The 18,220-nt window shown below is 41.5% G+C and overlaps 1 protein-coding gene across 3 annotated transcripts in view; it reads right to left on the reverse strand.

The window, feature by feature from the left end:
• FAT3 (FAT atypical cadherin 3) overlaps positions 1–18,220 on the reverse strand; it is a 669,639-nt gene that overhangs the window by 187,469 nt on the left and 463,950 nt on the right. For all 3 annotated transcript variants that reach the window (XM_043579958.1, XM_043579957.1, XM_043579960.1), the window contains exon 4: positions 613–674. In XM_043579958.1, the coding sequence (XP_043435893.1) occupies positions 613–674 (62 nt within the window). The remainder of the gene's footprint in view (positions 1–612; positions 675–18,220) is intronic.

Here is an 18,220-nt window from a genome sequence, read left to right on the forward strand (position 1 = left end):
AAGCGCTTTCATATCTATTTTCTCATCTCTTGCCTTATGGCGTTTTTTTTTTCCTCCAGAAATAATGCTCTTACAGTTTATATTGCTGCTGTTTCTGTCTTAATGAATTATAGGAGTACATTTTATGGTTTCAGAAACAGTAGTCTCGGGCAGTGAATCAACTAGCAGACTTCCCCTCCTCAACCCTCTCCCCAGAAAAGAAACGAGGAGCAAAGCAACTCGCGTCTTCACAAATGATGTACTTCACTCTGATCACAGCACTTTTGCTCTTTCTCTCTTCGCATCCGAGGCCCCGGAGGCTCACGGGGCTTTGCTCCTGAACTTTCCTTTCTGATGGCTGACAAAGGGGCTGAAGTCAAGGCAAAGATGTTGGTGCATCTGCTTGTTTTCAGAGTTAGGAGAAGGCCAGTCTGCCACCCCTGCTTGGCACTCACGAGTGCGTTCAGAGGGATGCACCCCAAATCTCCACATTCAAAACCAATCAGCCCAACAGAGACCTCTTCATTTTGGAATCCACTGTTCAAATGTATTAAAGTTCTAGTTTATGTTGAAGGTTAAAGAAGTTTAGTGAAAGTCAGTTTTAATGAATGCCAGTTCCCTCTACGCACTTACCTCCAGAAAATGTTCTGCCTGCTGTTCTCGATCCAATTTCCTTGAAGTTGTTGTAATCAGACCTGCGTAGAAATGAGAATATTTGACTTTTAAATATCTGGGGCAAGTAGCTTACTGAGCACGGGAAGCAAATTCAGTTAAAGGAAAAGCAAAAATGATGGGGGACAGTAACTCTCCAATCCCCAGTGACAATCGAGATGTTTCCAAATTATTCTTAAAACAAAATAAAATTCACAAAGAAAACCTGCAAAATTTTTTCTGGCTCTGCTTACCTCAGTGAGGTACTGTCATCACTCTGGGGATGTAAAAACTCACGAAAGAACCATTGTTTTTCCGATAATGAGGAATTTCAATGATTCATTTGCATATGACTGAAATTCTACAGTAAGAACCTCATTAAAGATTTCAGAGTTCTTGAACATTAATAGGTTGTTGATGCTGATTAGAATCAGTCTGTGAAACAGCACTTTCTTATTTAACGTTTTTATGCTTATATAATTTTTTGTTACACTTGACAAAGAAGGTTACTTCCGTAATAGCTCCTTGTACACATAGTTATTTCAAATTTAATAACTCTTATATATGGAAGACCTCACACCGTAATTTTATCATTGTGTTTTATGTGTTTAAATCTTTACACAAAATAAGATCCACATGGGAAATATGTCTGTATCTTTCCTTCGAATGGAGTTTCCCATAAATGAATCAGCCCTTTGAGTATAAAGACAAAGAAAAGGCAATGAGAAGACAGAATCTTCAAGGCTGCCCAGCTTATTGCATCAATTTGTCTTTTGCAGGTTTTATTATTATTATTGTCAAATGGCAATTAGGAGGTCAAATTTATATTCCATTTCTTGACTCTACACTGTCCCTGAAGACAAGAGACTATGGATTGGGCTGGCTTCATGACCTAAGCCAATGGACAGAAAAGAGCAGAGAAAATCACGTGAAAAGGTCACTCCCAACACTGGTGAGGTACGTGAAGTATGGAAAAGACATTTTGCCAAGATCTGCTGAGGAGCTCATGACCTCCAGCTTTTTTTTTTAACCTTGCTACTATTACTTTTATTTATTTTTATATAATTTATTGTCAAATTGGCTTCCATACAATACCCAGTGCTCATCCCAACAAGTGCCCTCCTCAATGCCCATCACCCATTTCCCCCTCTCCTCCCCCCTCGCCATCAAGCCTCAGTTTGTTCTCTATATTTAAGAGTCTCTTATGGTTTACCTCCCTCCCTCTCTATTTGTAACTTTTCCCCCCTACCTTTCCCCCATGGTCTTCTGTTAAGTTTCTCAAGACCCACATATGAGTGAAAACATATGGTATCTGTCTTTCTCTGACTAACTTATTTCACTTAGCATAATACCCTCCAGTTCCATCCACATTGCTGCAAATGGAAAGATTTCATTCTTTCTCATTGCCAAGTAGTATTCCATTGTATATATACACCACATCAAAGTCACAGGGTACAAAATCAATGTAGAGACATCGGTTGCATTTTTATACATCAAAAATGAAGCAACAGAAAGAGAAATAAAGAAACTGATCCCATTTACAATTGCACCCAGAACCACAGAATACCTAGGAATAAACCTAACCAAAGATGTAAAAGATCTGTATGCTGACAACTATAGAAAGCTTATGAAGGAAACTGAAGAAGACAGAAAGAAATGGAAAAGCATTCCATGCTTATGGATTGGAAGAATAAATATTGTCAAAATGTCAATACTACCCAAAGCAATCTACACATTCAATGCAATCCCAATCAAAATTGCACTGGCATTCTTCTCAAAGCTAGAACAAACAATCCTAAAATTTGTATGGAACCGTAAAAGACCCCAAATAGCCAAAGTAATATTGAAGAAGAAAACCAAAGCAGGAGGCATCACAATCCTAGACTTCAGCCTCCACTATAAAGCTGTAATCACCAGCTTTTGTTCTAACACATGTGGTGGTGGGAGCATGTGGATTTTAGAGAAAGCTAAGGAGAGGTCACAGGAGGCTAAAGGACCCTCCTAATAAAATCCCATTGGGGGTGGCATGGCTCTTTACAAAATGGCCCCACTCCCCTTTACTCTCATCTGTCCACACTCCTCATGGGAGGGAAACCTGTGTTTGCACGGCCCTGATGAGCGGGCTTTCCATAAATTCTTTCTAGAGCATGTCCCACCCCACTGCTTCACCTCTAGTTTTTTCCAATTTAGCTCAGATGTTAGAGAGATGACCTGTCTTCCAGGGTTAGGTGCCCATTTGCTATGTCCCAACACAACCAGTATGTTCCTCCATCATTGTTCTTTGTTCCATGCTATAATCCATTGCTCACCTGTGTGTGTGTGTGTGTGTGTGTGTGTGTGCGCGCATGCGTGTGTGTTTCCCACTAGACAAGTGGACAGAGTTCCTTCATGAGAAGGGTCTCCCTTTTTATTCTGAAGCCCTGGTGCCCACCTACCCCTGATCTAAAACAAAGAATAGGAATTTCATTAATGCTCAGTTAACAAAAGTTGCTGTGGAAGAGATTACTTATATACTAATCTTCAGTTTTGCTGCTGACACAGAATGTGTTTGTTTAGGAAGGAATTGTTTTGTTTTGTTTTTTTAATTTTTTAATGTTTTATTTTGAGAGAGGGAGAGAGAGACAGAAGGAGACAGAGTGCAAGCAGTGGAGGGGCAGAGAAAGAGGGAGACACAGAATCCGAAGCAGCCTCCAGGCTCTGAGCTGTCAGCACAGAGCCCAACATGGGGCTTGAACCCACGAACTGTGAGATCATGACTTGAGCCAAAGTTGGACGCTCAACCAGCTGAGCCACCCAGGTGCCCCAGGAAGGTATTGTTTTGTGTGTAGGGAGAGTATTTGTAGGTGGACTGGGGGTGTAGGCCTTTAGTATTCATTGGAAACCACTTACTGAGTGCCTCCATGTGAATGACACAGTGCTGGGCACTCTTGGGATACAAAGATGAGCTACTGTCCAAGATTATGGAGAGAAGACTGATATCAAAAGTTTTAAATGGGAGAATCAGTAACTTCTCTTCCCTAGCTGCCTATCAGAACCTCCTGAGAAATTAAAAAACTCAGATTCTGTGCCCCACTCTATCCCTCCTTTACTGTGTCCATGTCTCTTGGGATGATGCCTGAGATGATTCTCTAATTCTAAAAGATGGCTCTACACAATTTCACTATCCTTTGTTGAATCTCACTATGAATTTTTATTGACATTAATTTTTCTGCCAAGCCACATCCAAAAATGAAATATACTGAAATGCTTTAGCACCTGAATCAGTGTGTGCAGGGGGTAAGGGGTGAACCAGAGGGAGGCGGAGATGGTGTGAGAGTGCACTGGTGGGTGAGGTGATAAAGGAGGAATAAAGGGGGCACAGCTTTCTGATTTGTATTGACTAAGGGTCGATGTGGTCAGACCAGTGGGGGTCTAACACACAAATGTGATGCCTTCATTTTCAGACCATCCTATCCGACAAGGTCATATGTCACGAAGGCTCTTTCCAAGTGAGAAGTAAGTGTCTTCTCGGAAAGGGAAAGGAGGCTTTCAGGAACCTCACTACCTCCTCAGGGGGCATCCTCTGTTAGAGGTCACAATGGGAATGAGAAACACTTGTTATATGGAGGCTATAAATGGATGAAAGGGCTGTCAGCCTTGGCAGTGCTGGTTGCCTGCTGCTCTTCCAGGCACAAAAGACCAGGAGCCCTTTGCCCTCTGTTCCCCTGAGGACACTTGTGTCATTTCAGCCACAGCCCGTTGTGATGTGCTATGCACGGGGAAGAGGTCAGCTTCCTCTCCTGATTATTCTTAGGGTGATTTTTTTTTTTTAAGGAAAGCCACTTATTTGCACAATGCACATGTGGAACTAAGAGAGCAGTGTGACTCTCCTGTCATCTGCCTGCCAGCCGGAGGATGTGTTTTTCACCTATTTATCAGCTGACAGAGAAGGAGATGGGCTTCCTGAAAAGTCTAAAGTATACACAATGTGTTTCCATTATCTCATCTCTATTCTCACAAATATAAGGTAAGAGGCAGGTAAAAGAAAATCTAAGTCAAAAGTGAAAATCAGTAGGAAATCCGATGAGGTGGGGTGGGGGACAGGGAACACGGTTAGAGTGTACAAGGTTTCTTCTGGGGGTTAGGAAAATGCTCTACCATGACAGGTCACGGTGATGGTTGCACAGTTCCCAAAGTATTCTCAAAACCACTGACTTGTATACTTTAAATGGGTAAATGTCATTGCATGTAAATTACATGTCAGTAAAGCTGTTTAGAAATCATAAGCTCTGCTTTTTAGAGTTTAACAAGCCTCTCATGTTTGGAGAAGACAGACACTTAAAAATGAAGGAATGGATGGATAAGTTACTTTAGGAATCAGGCATGAAGAGGGGCTGGAATGAATGAAGCAATCAGGTTTGGCCCTGGGGAGTCAGGAACATAAAAATAATGAATAGAACACTTTTAGGTCAAAGCCACAACTGGTAGTTACTTGTACTGAGAAATAATCCCTGTTATCAAGACAGGACCACCTACAGCAAGAAGTGGCAAAATCTCTCTTCTCTTAAAAGGTACACATTTGGATGAGCCATGGTCCTTAGCAGCACTGTTTCTCATAGTCAGAAAGGACTGCACTGAGCCATCCTCACAGTCCAGAGGAATTCATCAAAATGGTCAACGGTTGTAGTTGAACGTAGCTGGGCCTTAAAATAGAACAGAGCACCCCCTCTCTTCAGCTCTTCTGATTCATCACCGTGGAAGGCAACCCCATTGTGTAATCTCTGCAGGAGAGAGGCGTGTACATCACACATGTAACTATAGACCCATTGGGCACAGTAAATTGGGGACTGACATGAAGAAATTGAATTTCAAAGATAAATCATAGGCGAGCTTTTGAATGTGGTTTGGAGATATAAACAAACACATCATTTGATATAATTACATATGCAAACCTCCAATTTAGGAGGGGAATTACGCCAGTCCTAAATGAATGATACTCACCAAAGAGCGGGGAGAGCATATGGCTGCAACCATGCAATTACTTTAAAAATGACTGGTTCTGATTTTTTGTTGTGGAGACAGGAGACTCTCACAAGCTCTCTGAGAAACAGCCTGAGCACAAAAATGTCGCTGCCTGTTCCAAAGAGAACTAACAGTGTTCTAAGTAGTTATGGTCAGAGGAGTGATACTTGTAAGATGACATCTTTCCCCGGCTTTCTCTCCCTATGGGTGTCCTGGGTCACAGCTGTGCAATCTATTGCCGTGACATTCACATTTTCTTTAAGTGCTACTTGAAGCAGTGCAGGTCTTAGCTGCTTCAGCATAATTTTCCAGGACTGTTGGAAGCTGAGGTTCGTATTAAAAATACAACTAGAATGATCAGCCCTGTGAGCCACAATTAGTGCCTAGTCTGTCTTTTTCATCTGCACTTCCTCTGCTTTCCGTTTCCCTGTGTCTATCCCCAGCTATCTGGTAAACCCCTCGCCATCCTTCCAGACAGTTGGCACATCGCCTTCTTGGTGAAGCCTTGTCTGATTTTTCCTCTACTGTGTTTTGTATAACCCATCTGTGGCCAGGATCCCCCTCTAGACCACAGTTGCAAGAAGGCAGAGATTTTGGGTAGTTCACCAGGTGAGCTCAGAAACCTAGATTAGTGCTGATCACAGTTGTCCAACATAGAAATACTACTATCACAGCACCCAATACTACCAAGCTCCATTTGTTAGGGCATTTTTCCTAACACAATACAAGTAAAGGGGTTAAAAACAGATTTTATTTGCCTTGTGTTCTTGGTATTTAACATAGAAGCTAGCACATTGTAGGTACCAAGCAAAAGTTGTTTGAATGCATCTAGAACTCTCAATAGTGTTTTATACAGAAGGGACATAATGGTCCCCAATCAAGGGAGTTAAAATTACCTGAACGCTCTATTTCATTCTTTGAATAATTTCAATGTTTTCCCAATATTTGGAACCCTCTTTCATACTGACAGTTGGAGGTATTTAGAGAACAATTCCTGAAAGCCTTTTAGTTTTTTATTTTTTAGCTGCTGATTAAAGATTTTTAATCTTCAGTATTATACACAGGGGCTTTGTGGCCATTTCCATGGTCTTCCCACATCCTGGCTTCTATCGAGTTTATGGAGAGAGATAGACAAATAATAGTATCACAGTATCCCACATTTGTTGAGTACTATGTGCCAGCCACTGTACTAAATACTTCATATACATGCTCTCATTTAATCTCACAGTTACAAGAAACAAGAACTATTCTGACTTCACTTAGAAGGAAATGGAGTTAAATAATTTGAGCAAGGTCGTCAATGACTGAGCCATCATTCCCCACCCAGTGATGCTAACTCTGAAGATTTCTCACTGGCTCCACAGCAGATGAGTCTGTGCAGTGGTGGCAAAGCTACCTGCCTGGGGACCAGGGGATCTGGGCCCTAATCTCAGCTCTGTCAGTTACTGGATATGAAATTCCTGGCAATCACATATTTTCTCTAGGTCCTGTTCTCCTCATCTGGGAATGTCCTAAGTCTGTTTTCAGCATGAGGACTCTGTAACACAAAAACACTAAAAGGAGATCATTTTCTGATCTTGCATTGACCCCACTTTCTTCTCGGTGGGCCTGAGCCCAGCTGAGCAGGACATGGACAAGTCAGCCAGGCAAGATTCTGATTTTTATTTATCCACAAAGTCTTTACATCTTTAGAAAATGATCCCCTTAATGGATACAGCATTTGCAAATATCTTCTCTCATTCAATAGATTGTCTTTTTGTTTTGTTGATGGTTTTTGTTCACTGCCCAAAATCAGCACTGAAGCATCCACATATCTCTCAAAGGGAGGAAAATAAAAATACAGTTAACTATGAGTGTATGTTTTCAAGTGAAAAAAAAAAAACACCTTTTAGTTATCCACACGTGTATTGTCTTTTCCATAAGATTCCAAAATCTAAAACTTCTGTTTCATTTCTACTTTTCAATTCAGCTTATCAGGAAGCCTTAAAATGTGGCCTGCAGTATTTACACATGGACATAAGGCCATGCACTGAATTTGGAGAGAATGAAATGCACACACAATAAGTGCAAATTTCAGGGCAAGTGCAAATTCAAACACAAAAATTTTTATGGGAAAAATTAAAGTTGGAGTGAAGACAGCTATTAAGTTTGTTTTAAAAAGATAACTAGGGGGCGCCTAGGGGGCTCAGTCAGTTGAATGGTTGACTCTTGATTTCCACTCAGGTCATGATCTCACGGTCATAGGACTGAGACCTACACTGGGCTTGGTGCTATGCTTGGAGCCTGCTTAAGATTCTCTTGCTCTCTCCCTCTGCCTTTCCCCCTTCTAAAATATAGAACACACACACACATAAACAAAAGACAACTAGGTAATATGTGTTCTTAGACTAAACAGTATTTCTTTAAAAAGAACCACCAGAAATGAAGAATAGATAAGAGCTCAAACATCAGCTATGAGGGGGTTAAAAAAATAATCTGGAAACTGGCTCCATCAGACAACCTTCTTAAGTAAGAGCGGTTTCATGAGGTGTAAAGATTTGGAGTTGCTTGATTGAGCGCACAGCGCTACGATTAAATTTTCTTAAGAAAATCTGACAGGGAAATCACTGATGGGGCCTTCGTCTGCAACTTGAACTCTTCTTTATAAATAGTGGTTTCTGACATGCCAACATAAGCTTTTAAACTGTGTAAATGAGGATGCATCTCAAGTATGAAGGCCCTGTGGGTCAAACGTGGTTCCTAGCTCTTGATTTTCTGTTAACAGGTAAGTTTCATTTTCTTTGTAAGCCAACGGATGGCATTTCTCAATTCTGCCTGAGCAGCAGGGAAATCGCAGGCAGGATTCTTCTGCCAGAAATACTTCCTCCTTGGATACAGGACACTGTAGCAGCTACAGGTAGCAAAGGGGAAAAATACAGCTTGTGCAGGAAAAGTATCGATGTGGGCATACATCTTGCACCTTTAGCTCAGGCCTAGTTGACAGATATTGTTGCCCACAGCCCAGAGGGAGAGTTTTGGGGTTCAGGCAAGCCCTGCCCCCTTGCTGTACCGCTCATTACAGACAAGGTCTATTAGGGGATCTGGGTCAAGGCAACTTGTCATCAGGGCGAAGGATAAGACAGTGGCCAACAAGGGAGGAATAATGAAGATGTTGTATGGTGGAGAATATTCCAAAGGCATCTTCTCTAATTTTCTCTTGTACCAAGTGGTTCTGCCATGCACACCCACATATGCACATGCACACATGTACACACACACAGGACCAGAGGCGTTGTGTGCGAGTCTACTTTTTGCCAGGATACCTGGATACTTCCCAGTCCCATCTGTTCTGCCTCAGTGTCTCTCCTCATCACCAATCCTCATGGCTCTCCCTCCCAACCTCACACAGCCCTCTGGCTCTGCCTTCTGGTTTGGCCTAGATGAAGAAGTTATTTATGCACCTGAAGAAGTCTCTAGACGCTTTAGCTAAACCTTGAATGCCATATTGGATTTCTTCAGAGAAATTAAGCTACAGATGGTGAACCAATATTAAGGATGTTGTATAAAATGATGCCATATTTAGGTGCCATTAACATACCACTGATGTGTGTGCTCAGATGTGCAATATGGTGCACATCTCCCCCTTTCTCTTTCTGCCAAGAGTTTTTTTTTTTTTTTTTGAAGAATTCTGAATATTAGATGATCAAAACAAGGAAGAAGTACTGGCTGGAAATCTAAATGACACTATCTGGATGGGTCTTAGGGATTGTCCAGTTTGGAAAGCATCATGGTGCAGAGCAGGACTCTAACCAGTGCTCAGGCTTTGGCATCAGACCCTCCGGCTTTGCATCTCAGTCCCACTCCTAGTCAACTGCACGGTATTCAGCACGTTACTTATTAGCTTCTCTAAATATCAGCTTCCTCATTGGTAAAATGAGGTTTATTAAGATAAATGATTGGTTTAAAATGCTTAGTTTGGTTCCTGGCACATGTTAAATGCCCAAATAATGTTACTCTTATTATCTCCAGAAATAACGCCCATGGCCTCGTATGTGTTCAAAGGTCTAACTGTGCTTCCTTCCCATCTTGAGATTTCTCCTCAAAGGTGTCTAAATGTTTGGGAAACAGAAATTGTAAAATGTCTACTACTTACCCCATCACCTGACAGAGGAAGAAACTGATGCTTACAGTTTCCGTATCTTGTTCAAAAACTTACTTACCACAAATCCTTCATCCACACGTTATTAAATTTTATCAAGAAGATATTATATATACTTGCAGCTCAAAGTATGGCAAGGAGTAGCAGCATCAGCGTCACGGAGGAGCTGGCTTAAAGTGCAAAGCTGCAGGCTCCTCCCAGACCTACGTGATTTGTACGGACGGGACATTTTGAGAAGCCTGGCCCTAGATTGCTGCCGGTTTTCACACTCGGCTGTGCTTTGGAATCATGCGGGGAGCATGAAGATACACAGATGCCAGGGTCCCACATCCAGAGGTTCTGAGTGATTCAGGATGGGCAGAGGTCTAGCACAGAGATTTTTGAAAGCTCCAGGCAATTCTAACATTCAGCCAAGGGTGAGGATCACTGTATATGTAGTTGCATTGCTGGATGATGGGGTTAAGGTAATTAATTTTTTTTTGGCTTATCTAAATTGCCTAGTTTTCCCCACAATGAAAAATACTCAGTTTTAAAATATAAAAGAACTTAAAGGCCAATAAAATGGGGCCCCCGACACCTAGTCTCCTGTGTGTCATCAAGTGAATTCTACAAGTTCTATTCTGAATCCACCCAGTGAAGGATAAACCACATAACTTCCAGGTTTATTCTGATTTATACTGGATGAATGCCTTGTCTCTTCCCTCAATACAATGGTTTATCTCAGCTACAGTTTCGACTTCTTTGTACTGGCAACTTCTTGTGCCACATTATACCTCTCCCAGCTCCGTCCGGCCCTCAGGTAGCAGAGGTAAACACTTCCTCTGTGGTAAGGCCACTTCTTCACCACAAAAGCATGTTTGGACAGAAGGCACATTGGGAAGAAACCAGAGGATACAGCAAATAGCCTTTATGTTGGCCCCCATGGCATCCAGTGAGGGCGAGAGACGCATATACAAATAACTACGAGATACATGGTGTGAGCTAATACCCTGGACAAGTCAGGGTGCCCTGAAAAAGGAAAGATTAATGCTGAATTGTGGGACTGGAAAAGATAAGGGAAAAAACTGAATGCTGAATTCGTATTGAGCCTTAAATGGAGAATAAGACTCTAAAGCTAGAGAAAAAGTTAAAGCAGCAAATCTGTAGGTGAGCATGATGACAGATTAACAGAAAAGGTAAATCTGGTTTTAAATCCTGGCTCTCTTATTTTTCAGCTGTGTGACCAAGGACAAGTCATACAACTTCTCTGATCTAAGTCTTGTGGTCTCTGAAACGGGGGTTTAACTCCATCACAGTCTGGGTAGCAAGCAATACAGATGAAATTCTTGGCACAGCGCCTTGCACTTAGCGGGCTGTTTACAAAACTGAAGTAACTCTATAAAAAAAGCTGTGAATTATCTCTCATTTTTATTAAAAGTCCTCATAGCACCGGGATGCTATTAATAATTATATTCAAGAGAGAGACCTTATTATCTTCGGACTGGTCACCTCTGACAACGTCTAGAAATTTCATAACCAAGTCCGTGGAAGTTGAAGTTCCCTTCCAGTTATTCAAACAAACACCATAAAGTTCTTTAATTCTTACTCACTCTAGAGGTGTGAAAACAACCACTGCACTTCCCTTAGAAATGATTTCACTGCAAATAATTTGTTTCCACATCTGTTTTCACATGACAGATAAAATCAGAAGGTTGGATCAAGTGCAAATTACTCAGAGGATGTGCAAAGTCTTGAAAACACACGCGTGCTTTGTAGGCACGCATTCTTTAAGATCCTCTTTGCTCTGTGATTTATACAAGGTCTTGGGTAGGAGCAATGTTTTGAAATCCAATTTTTAAAAATCCGGGAAAAATATCACTTGTCATGGAGAGCTTTGAATGTTATCAGAAGACTGACACACCCCCTCCTTTTTTATATCACACATTTTTCAGTTAATTTCCACGTAATTCAATCCTTTCTTTTTGTCCTAAATTTACAAATACACTGTAAAACCTCACTGTTTTTCATTCCACCTATATGAAATTTGTAATAATTCTGGGGCTGGTTGAAGTTTAGCTTTGTATTACCTAGGTAAATTAATAGGGTGGAAAGGTCCCAGGGGAATATTTAATATACTTGAGACAAACCACTTGCAGAGCAAGTTAATTTTAACAGGCACCATTTTGATGTTCTAATTGCAAATAGCCTATGTAACTGTTCATTAGAGTCCGTCCAACCAGGTCTTTTGTTTGGCAACACTTTAATAGTTGCATTAACCTTACGTGTTTATTTGCAAACAGTAAATGCTTGTTTCCTGAAATATTCTAGAATCTGCATTTTCAAATGCTGTAAAATCCTTCTCAATGAGAATATGAATTAATGGAATTTCATTTTTTTTTTCTGTGCTTTGGGAAGAAGTACCACCTCCTGCAATTGGGGCGCCTGGGTGGCTCAGTCAGTTAAGCACCTGACTTGGTTTTGGCTCAGGTCATGATCTCTTAGTTGGTGAGACTGAGATTATGTTGGGCTCTGTGCTGTTAGCACATCACAGAATCTGTCTCTCAGTGCTTGAGACTTTCTGTCCCTCTCTCTCTCTGCCCCTTCCCTGGCTCATGCTCTGTCTCTCACATAAACAAACAAAGAAACAAACAAACTTAAAAAAAATCCCAACTCCTACAAGAATGCTGAAATTTGTGTGTAATTGTTCATCAGTACAGCAACTTTGTGCAAGTCTTTAAAAATGTCGTGTGCCTCAGTTTCTTCCTCTGTAACAGCAAAACTTAACGGGGTGGGCAACTGTCTTTTTCTCACTAGGAGCAATGTACAATATTTTTTTTTTCCTTTATAAATATAAGTGGAAATAAAGGAGGGGTTAGAATCTTTTAGAACTCTTTGGGAAAAATGCTATATCTATTCAGTGAAGACTTGTATACTCCTTATGGTCTTTTCTAGAGGACTTTGTAAATAATTGATTATAGCTTTATCACTTTGTATTCCGTTTACATGTTTGTCGCCTTTGGTAGACTGTGGCTTTTCCAGGGCAACTATGTGTTTACTCATTTAATGTTCATTAAAAGAATATAGGAACCTACGTTAATCTTTGTATCTTCCATGCTTAGCACAGTGCCTGGTATATGGATGGTGATCAATCAATATTAGTCTATTGGATGAATAAACCATACTACTGAAAATGTGTATGGAAATGGGTGAGTGTATGCACATGTAACACCACCCCAAGCAGGTAACGGTCTATATACATGGGAATGATCACTCAGCATTTATATTATATAGCTTGTAAAAGCTCCCATGTCTTTTGGAGAAACCTTAAAAATAAATTCAAAATGGAATTACGTGCTGTGATAATTATTATTTTGGGTTTTTAACATAAAATGTTACAAGTTCATAAAGCCATGTTTTTTTGTATCATATGTCAGCGTCTGGAGTCTGTGTGGTTAATTGAGGTTAATGGTGGGAAATGGCAGATTGCCAATGCTAATGAGTTTTTCTTGACTCTTTCTAATATGTATTTTATTTCTCTTTTGCCTTAGTTTTTGTTTAACTAAATTATATTATGTATCCAAGAACCTGTCACATATAAGTAGGGCTGCTAACCTGTCTGTCAGAGAGGGCTCAGCCCATGTTTCACTTCCTAACTAACATTGAAAGTGTGGGGGGGGGGAGGGAGGGAGAAACAGAGAGGGGTAGGTTGCAAAAAGCAGCCAGCCCCTGACTTCTCTAGGTCCATAGTGAATATCAAAATGGAGGACAAGTCAAAGGTTCTTGTAGGATCACACTCCTGGCTAGAATCTGATGAATTCATTCTTTGAGAATGCAACCATTAATCTAGTAAGGAGTGTGCTAAGAGGCTACCTCAGCCCTGTCTTATCCAAAGGGTGACTTGGGTGGAAATTTTAGCTCCTTGTTCAGTAAATGAAAAGAAGAAAGAGAGAATCATTGAAGGAGTAAGGTTGGGGAAAAATCAAAGGGCAGCAAATGATGGCTTGGGGGATGCAGGTTGGGGAGGGGAGGTGGGGGAGGTGGGAGGTCTTGAAGACTGCCACAGAATCTGTCCCTAGAGCTTGTTTATTCCATATTTATCCAGAAAGCCAACATAAATATATGTCATTTATTGAGAGCTCCATTACTAAGTGGCTAGCTGTGTGTGACTCCTAATTTTGTGTCCTTCACCAGCATATCCCATAATTATTTGCTTGGTTTCCTTTTATAGGTTCCCTTAGTACAGGGGGCAAAAGCTTATTGAGGTTTTCCTCCTATTTCAGGGATGAGAACAGAGATGGCTGACCTGAAATGGGGCACCTGACCTGGCAAACTGAAAATTAAGGGCTGTCGCTGCTGGTGGGTCTGCTGGGCACTTAGGTTCAGGCTCCTCTGTCTCTCTTTCCTTCCTCCTTTCCTTGTCATGCCAAAGTTGATTGCCATCTGTTCCCATGAAGTCAGCAGAGGGGCCAGAAGCACAGTTGCAAATGTTTCTTCTACATCTTCCCCCTTTGGGGCTAACAGCTTGTAATGGGTGGGTATACAAGAGGGACCCATTTAAAGACCAACTAGCCAAATAAACATGCCACCCAGATGAAAAGAAAATGTCATCTTCTTTGTTGGTACTCGGAGAAATTCAGTATCTTTTGAACAAATGGTTGTGCAGACAGAGTCTGAGATTGGATTTTTAAACCATTCACAACACCGTGTCAGTCCTTTCTCAGTGAAAATGAGCTCAATTCTACTGTGGTTGTAATTAGTGGATAATTACTACTTGTACATTTCGATGCTACATGTCACGGAACTGGCGCCTGGTTTAGCATCCATTCAACAAGATTATTTAATTTTGCTGCAATTTGAATTCTTTTGAGCCACATTGGTGCCCTGGCACTAGAAAACCTGGAAACCTGGGGCGCAAGCTGGAGAGACTAAGGTTTGAAATTATATTAATGGGTTTCATTTTTCCCATGGAAAAGAAAATTGTTAGAAGGCTTTGCATTAACAAACCAAAGTGGTGGATGGGGAAGAGCGCAGGATGCATTCCACAGTCTCAATAGCCATTCTGGGCTCTGGGTTTGTAACATAACACGAAGCACGTATAGTCTAGTCCCACTGCTGAGTTTGCACCAGGGCACTCACGTTCAGAGAAGGCTGGGAGTCGTGGGGAGCAGGCAGCGAATACATAATTATAGCCAAGGCACTGAAGGCTCAGGTAGAATTATGAGAAAAGGTAACATGGACACAGAGGGGTCTGCCTTGAACTCAACCTGGGAGGTACAGGGAGAGGCCTCCTAGGATGGGGTCTCTTGGGTTGGAATGAGAAGTTTGTCAGGTGGACAAAGATAGGCGAGCCTTTCACCATATTCTGGTGGGACAGGGAAAACATACAGGCAAGAGGGGCCCTAGTTATGTCTCAGAGTTACTTCAAGAAGCCTTAGGGGAAACTCTGGAATTTTATGTTACTTAGGATTGGGAACAGAAGGAAAGTAATACCTTGTGGTCACTCAGTCAGCACTGCAAGGTGTTCTCTTAACTGTTAACATGGAAGTGTTTTATATTTTTACATGTCACGAAACAGCACTGTAGATGCCAATGGCAAAAGTCTCCTCTCCTTCCCTGTAAGGCTCACAATAAAGAGGCCAAGACCACATTATAAGCCAGTACCTGAGTCTAACAAAGAAATGGGTAGGGGATGCTAGGAGAATGCCAGTCATGCACCACTGAAATAGAGTCTTTCCTCACCACTCCCTTTGCTTCCTCTTGGAAGCAATACTTTTTTTTACAGGGAACAACCATCCCAGTTTGCCAGAGATTGTCCCATTTTAGCCTTAAAAATTCGAGTTCTACATTCCACAAAAATCCTCAGTGTTGGGCAAACCAGGAGGACTGGTCACCCTAGCTTTAGATCACACCCGAGTGCCAGGTCTATGGGACTAACTTATCAAACAGATTGTTAAGGCAGGATGCATGTGAGAGCGTTTGCTCTCTTGCCCTGGCATCTGCTTTGGCTGGTAGATGGGGAAACTAAGGTGCAGAGAGAGGCAGTGACTTATCAGATTCCATAATGCTTAGCTCTGACGAGGTAATACCTGGTCAAAAACATTTGAAACTGCTTTATGGCTTGTTTTTGTCTTCCTCACATAATCACACATTTCTAAAAACTCCTGTCAGCTTCTCCCTGATCTAGCTACCAACTGATAGCACTGTCTGATTACTCTCTATGTGACCAGGATACGTTTAACACTTTATAGGCAATACTTATAATACAATTCTAAATGTCCATTACTAAATTGCTCAACACTGTTACCACCCCCATTTTTCAGATGGAAGAGATTGAGTCTTAGCAAAACCAAGAAAACCTGCTAGAGGCTACACAGTTAGTGAGAAAGATTTGAAACTTGATCAAGCTATCTGATTCCAGAATCCTTATCCTTAACTATGAGGATACGAGACTCCTCTTCCTATTCGATTTGATCTTCTGCTATTTCATTTAAAATTACTCCGTCATTGGGGTGCCTGGGTGGCTCAGTCGGTTGAGCGTTTGACTTTGGCTTAGGTCATGATATTGTGGTTTGTGAGTTCGAGCCCCACATTGGGCTCTGTGCTGACAGCTCTGAGCCTGGAGTCTGCTTTGGATTCCGTGTCTCCCTCTCTCTCTGACCCTCCCCTGCTCACGCTCTCTCTCTGTCTTTCAAGAATAAATAAACATTAAAAATATTTTAAAAATTACTTGGTCATTTTAAAAAAAATTTTTTTTTCAACGTTTATTTATTTTTGGGACAGAGAGAGACAGAGCATGAACGGGGGAGGGGCAGAGAGAGAGGGAGACACAGAATCGGAAACAGGCTCCAGGCTCTGAGCCATCAGCCCAGAGCCCGACGCGGGGCTTGAACTCCCGGACCGCGAGATCGTGACCTGGCTGAAGTCGGACGCCCAACCGACTGCGCCACCCAGGCGCCCCAAAATTACTTGGTCATTTAACAAAAATATTTGAAAAAGCACAGAATGTTTTTCTCATCTCCATATTTTATTCTACCTCCCATTCATTATTTCACTTACTGGAAAAGTATCTACAGATACAGAGTCTACACTTGCTTTTTAGTTCCCAGTGGGTCTGGGGCCACATCCAACCTTTCCACTAAAATAGTGCTTCAGAAAAATGCAAATTTGATGTGTGGACAGTGTTTTTGTCCTAAGCCACTGAACTGCTGTTGTAGGATCAAACCAATTAAATGTCAATGCCTCCCCACCCCACCCTCAGCCCCTATCAATCGAAGGAGATCCTAAAGGAATCCAAATGTCATGCTTCTCCTAAAAACTCTGCCAAGACCTTCACCATTTGGATTTCTAGTTCTTCTCCGAGTTTTTCTCTCCTTAGGTTAGGTCCTCCATCAGCTCCCCTCTTGCTACTCTTTTGAAAATAAAGTCTTCATACTTAACAAATTCAACTCAATGCACCAAAGTATTGATATTTATCATCAGGTTCCAGCTACTCTGCAATTTCTTCTGTTCCTTGAGCATGGAAAGCTTATTCCTGCTTTAGGCCTTTAACCTTGGCCTTTCCTTAGCAGCGTCCTTCTCCATGTACCCAACGCCCATGTCTGCATGGCTGATATCTTCTTTATCAATCACATGGACCTCAGTTCAAATATCCCTTCTTCAGCAAGAGAAAACTTCTCTTCTCTGGTCACCCTGACAAAAATCTCTCCCCTCTGGTTTTATTTTCTTCTGACAGTATCTGTCTGAATTTATTCTGTTTGCACCCCTGTTCACTTATCTATTGTCTATCTCCTTCTGTTGGAAGGCCAGTCTTACAAAAAATAGGAGCCCCTGTCTTATGCCCTGCCATACCTGCTGTTCCTCGAAAAGTGCCTGGCACACAGTAGGTCCTCAATAAATGACTGTTGAATGGAAGAAGGAATGACTTGGTGCAAAATACATTGCTGAAGTCCTCTTGTCCTTGCATGCTGTTTGTTCTTTTATAATTTTCATAGTAAATGTTTTAAGTATTGGTTTTGAGTCTATGACTAAAAGAAGCCTTCCATCTGGGAACTAGTCTGAAGGACAGTGGACAGAAGTCCAGAAATATCCAGGTTTGTTTCCAAGCCTTCCTAGTTTCCAGCTAAATGATCTTGAGCAGGTGACTCAAGTCACCTTGAACTTCAGTTTCTTTGCCCAAAAAAAGGGAATGCTCCTATCTGTGTCATGGGACCACTGTGAATATGAAATGAGATGTGGACAAAGGCACCTACCAAGTATTCTCTCATGTCGCTATTAAATATATTTCACTTTTAGAATTTTACCTAATTACCTGTAACTGCTAAGCAATGAACTTGTTAGTTCGAAAATAGAGAGCTTGGGATGTATGGAAGTTCAGGAAAACCTAAGAATTTTCTATTCTCTTTCAAAAACCCAGGAACCAGGACAGAGAATGTCAGTTAGAAGTTTGGTTGCATAGCAGTGCATGGAGGTCAG

This window comes from Prionailurus bengalensis, chromosome D1 (assembly GCF_016509475.1).
Source record: "Prionailurus bengalensis isolate Pbe53 chromosome D1, Fcat_Pben_1.1_paternal_pri, whole genome shotgun sequence".
NCBI lineage: Eukaryota > Metazoa > Chordata > Mammalia > Carnivora > Felidae > Prionailurus > Prionailurus bengalensis.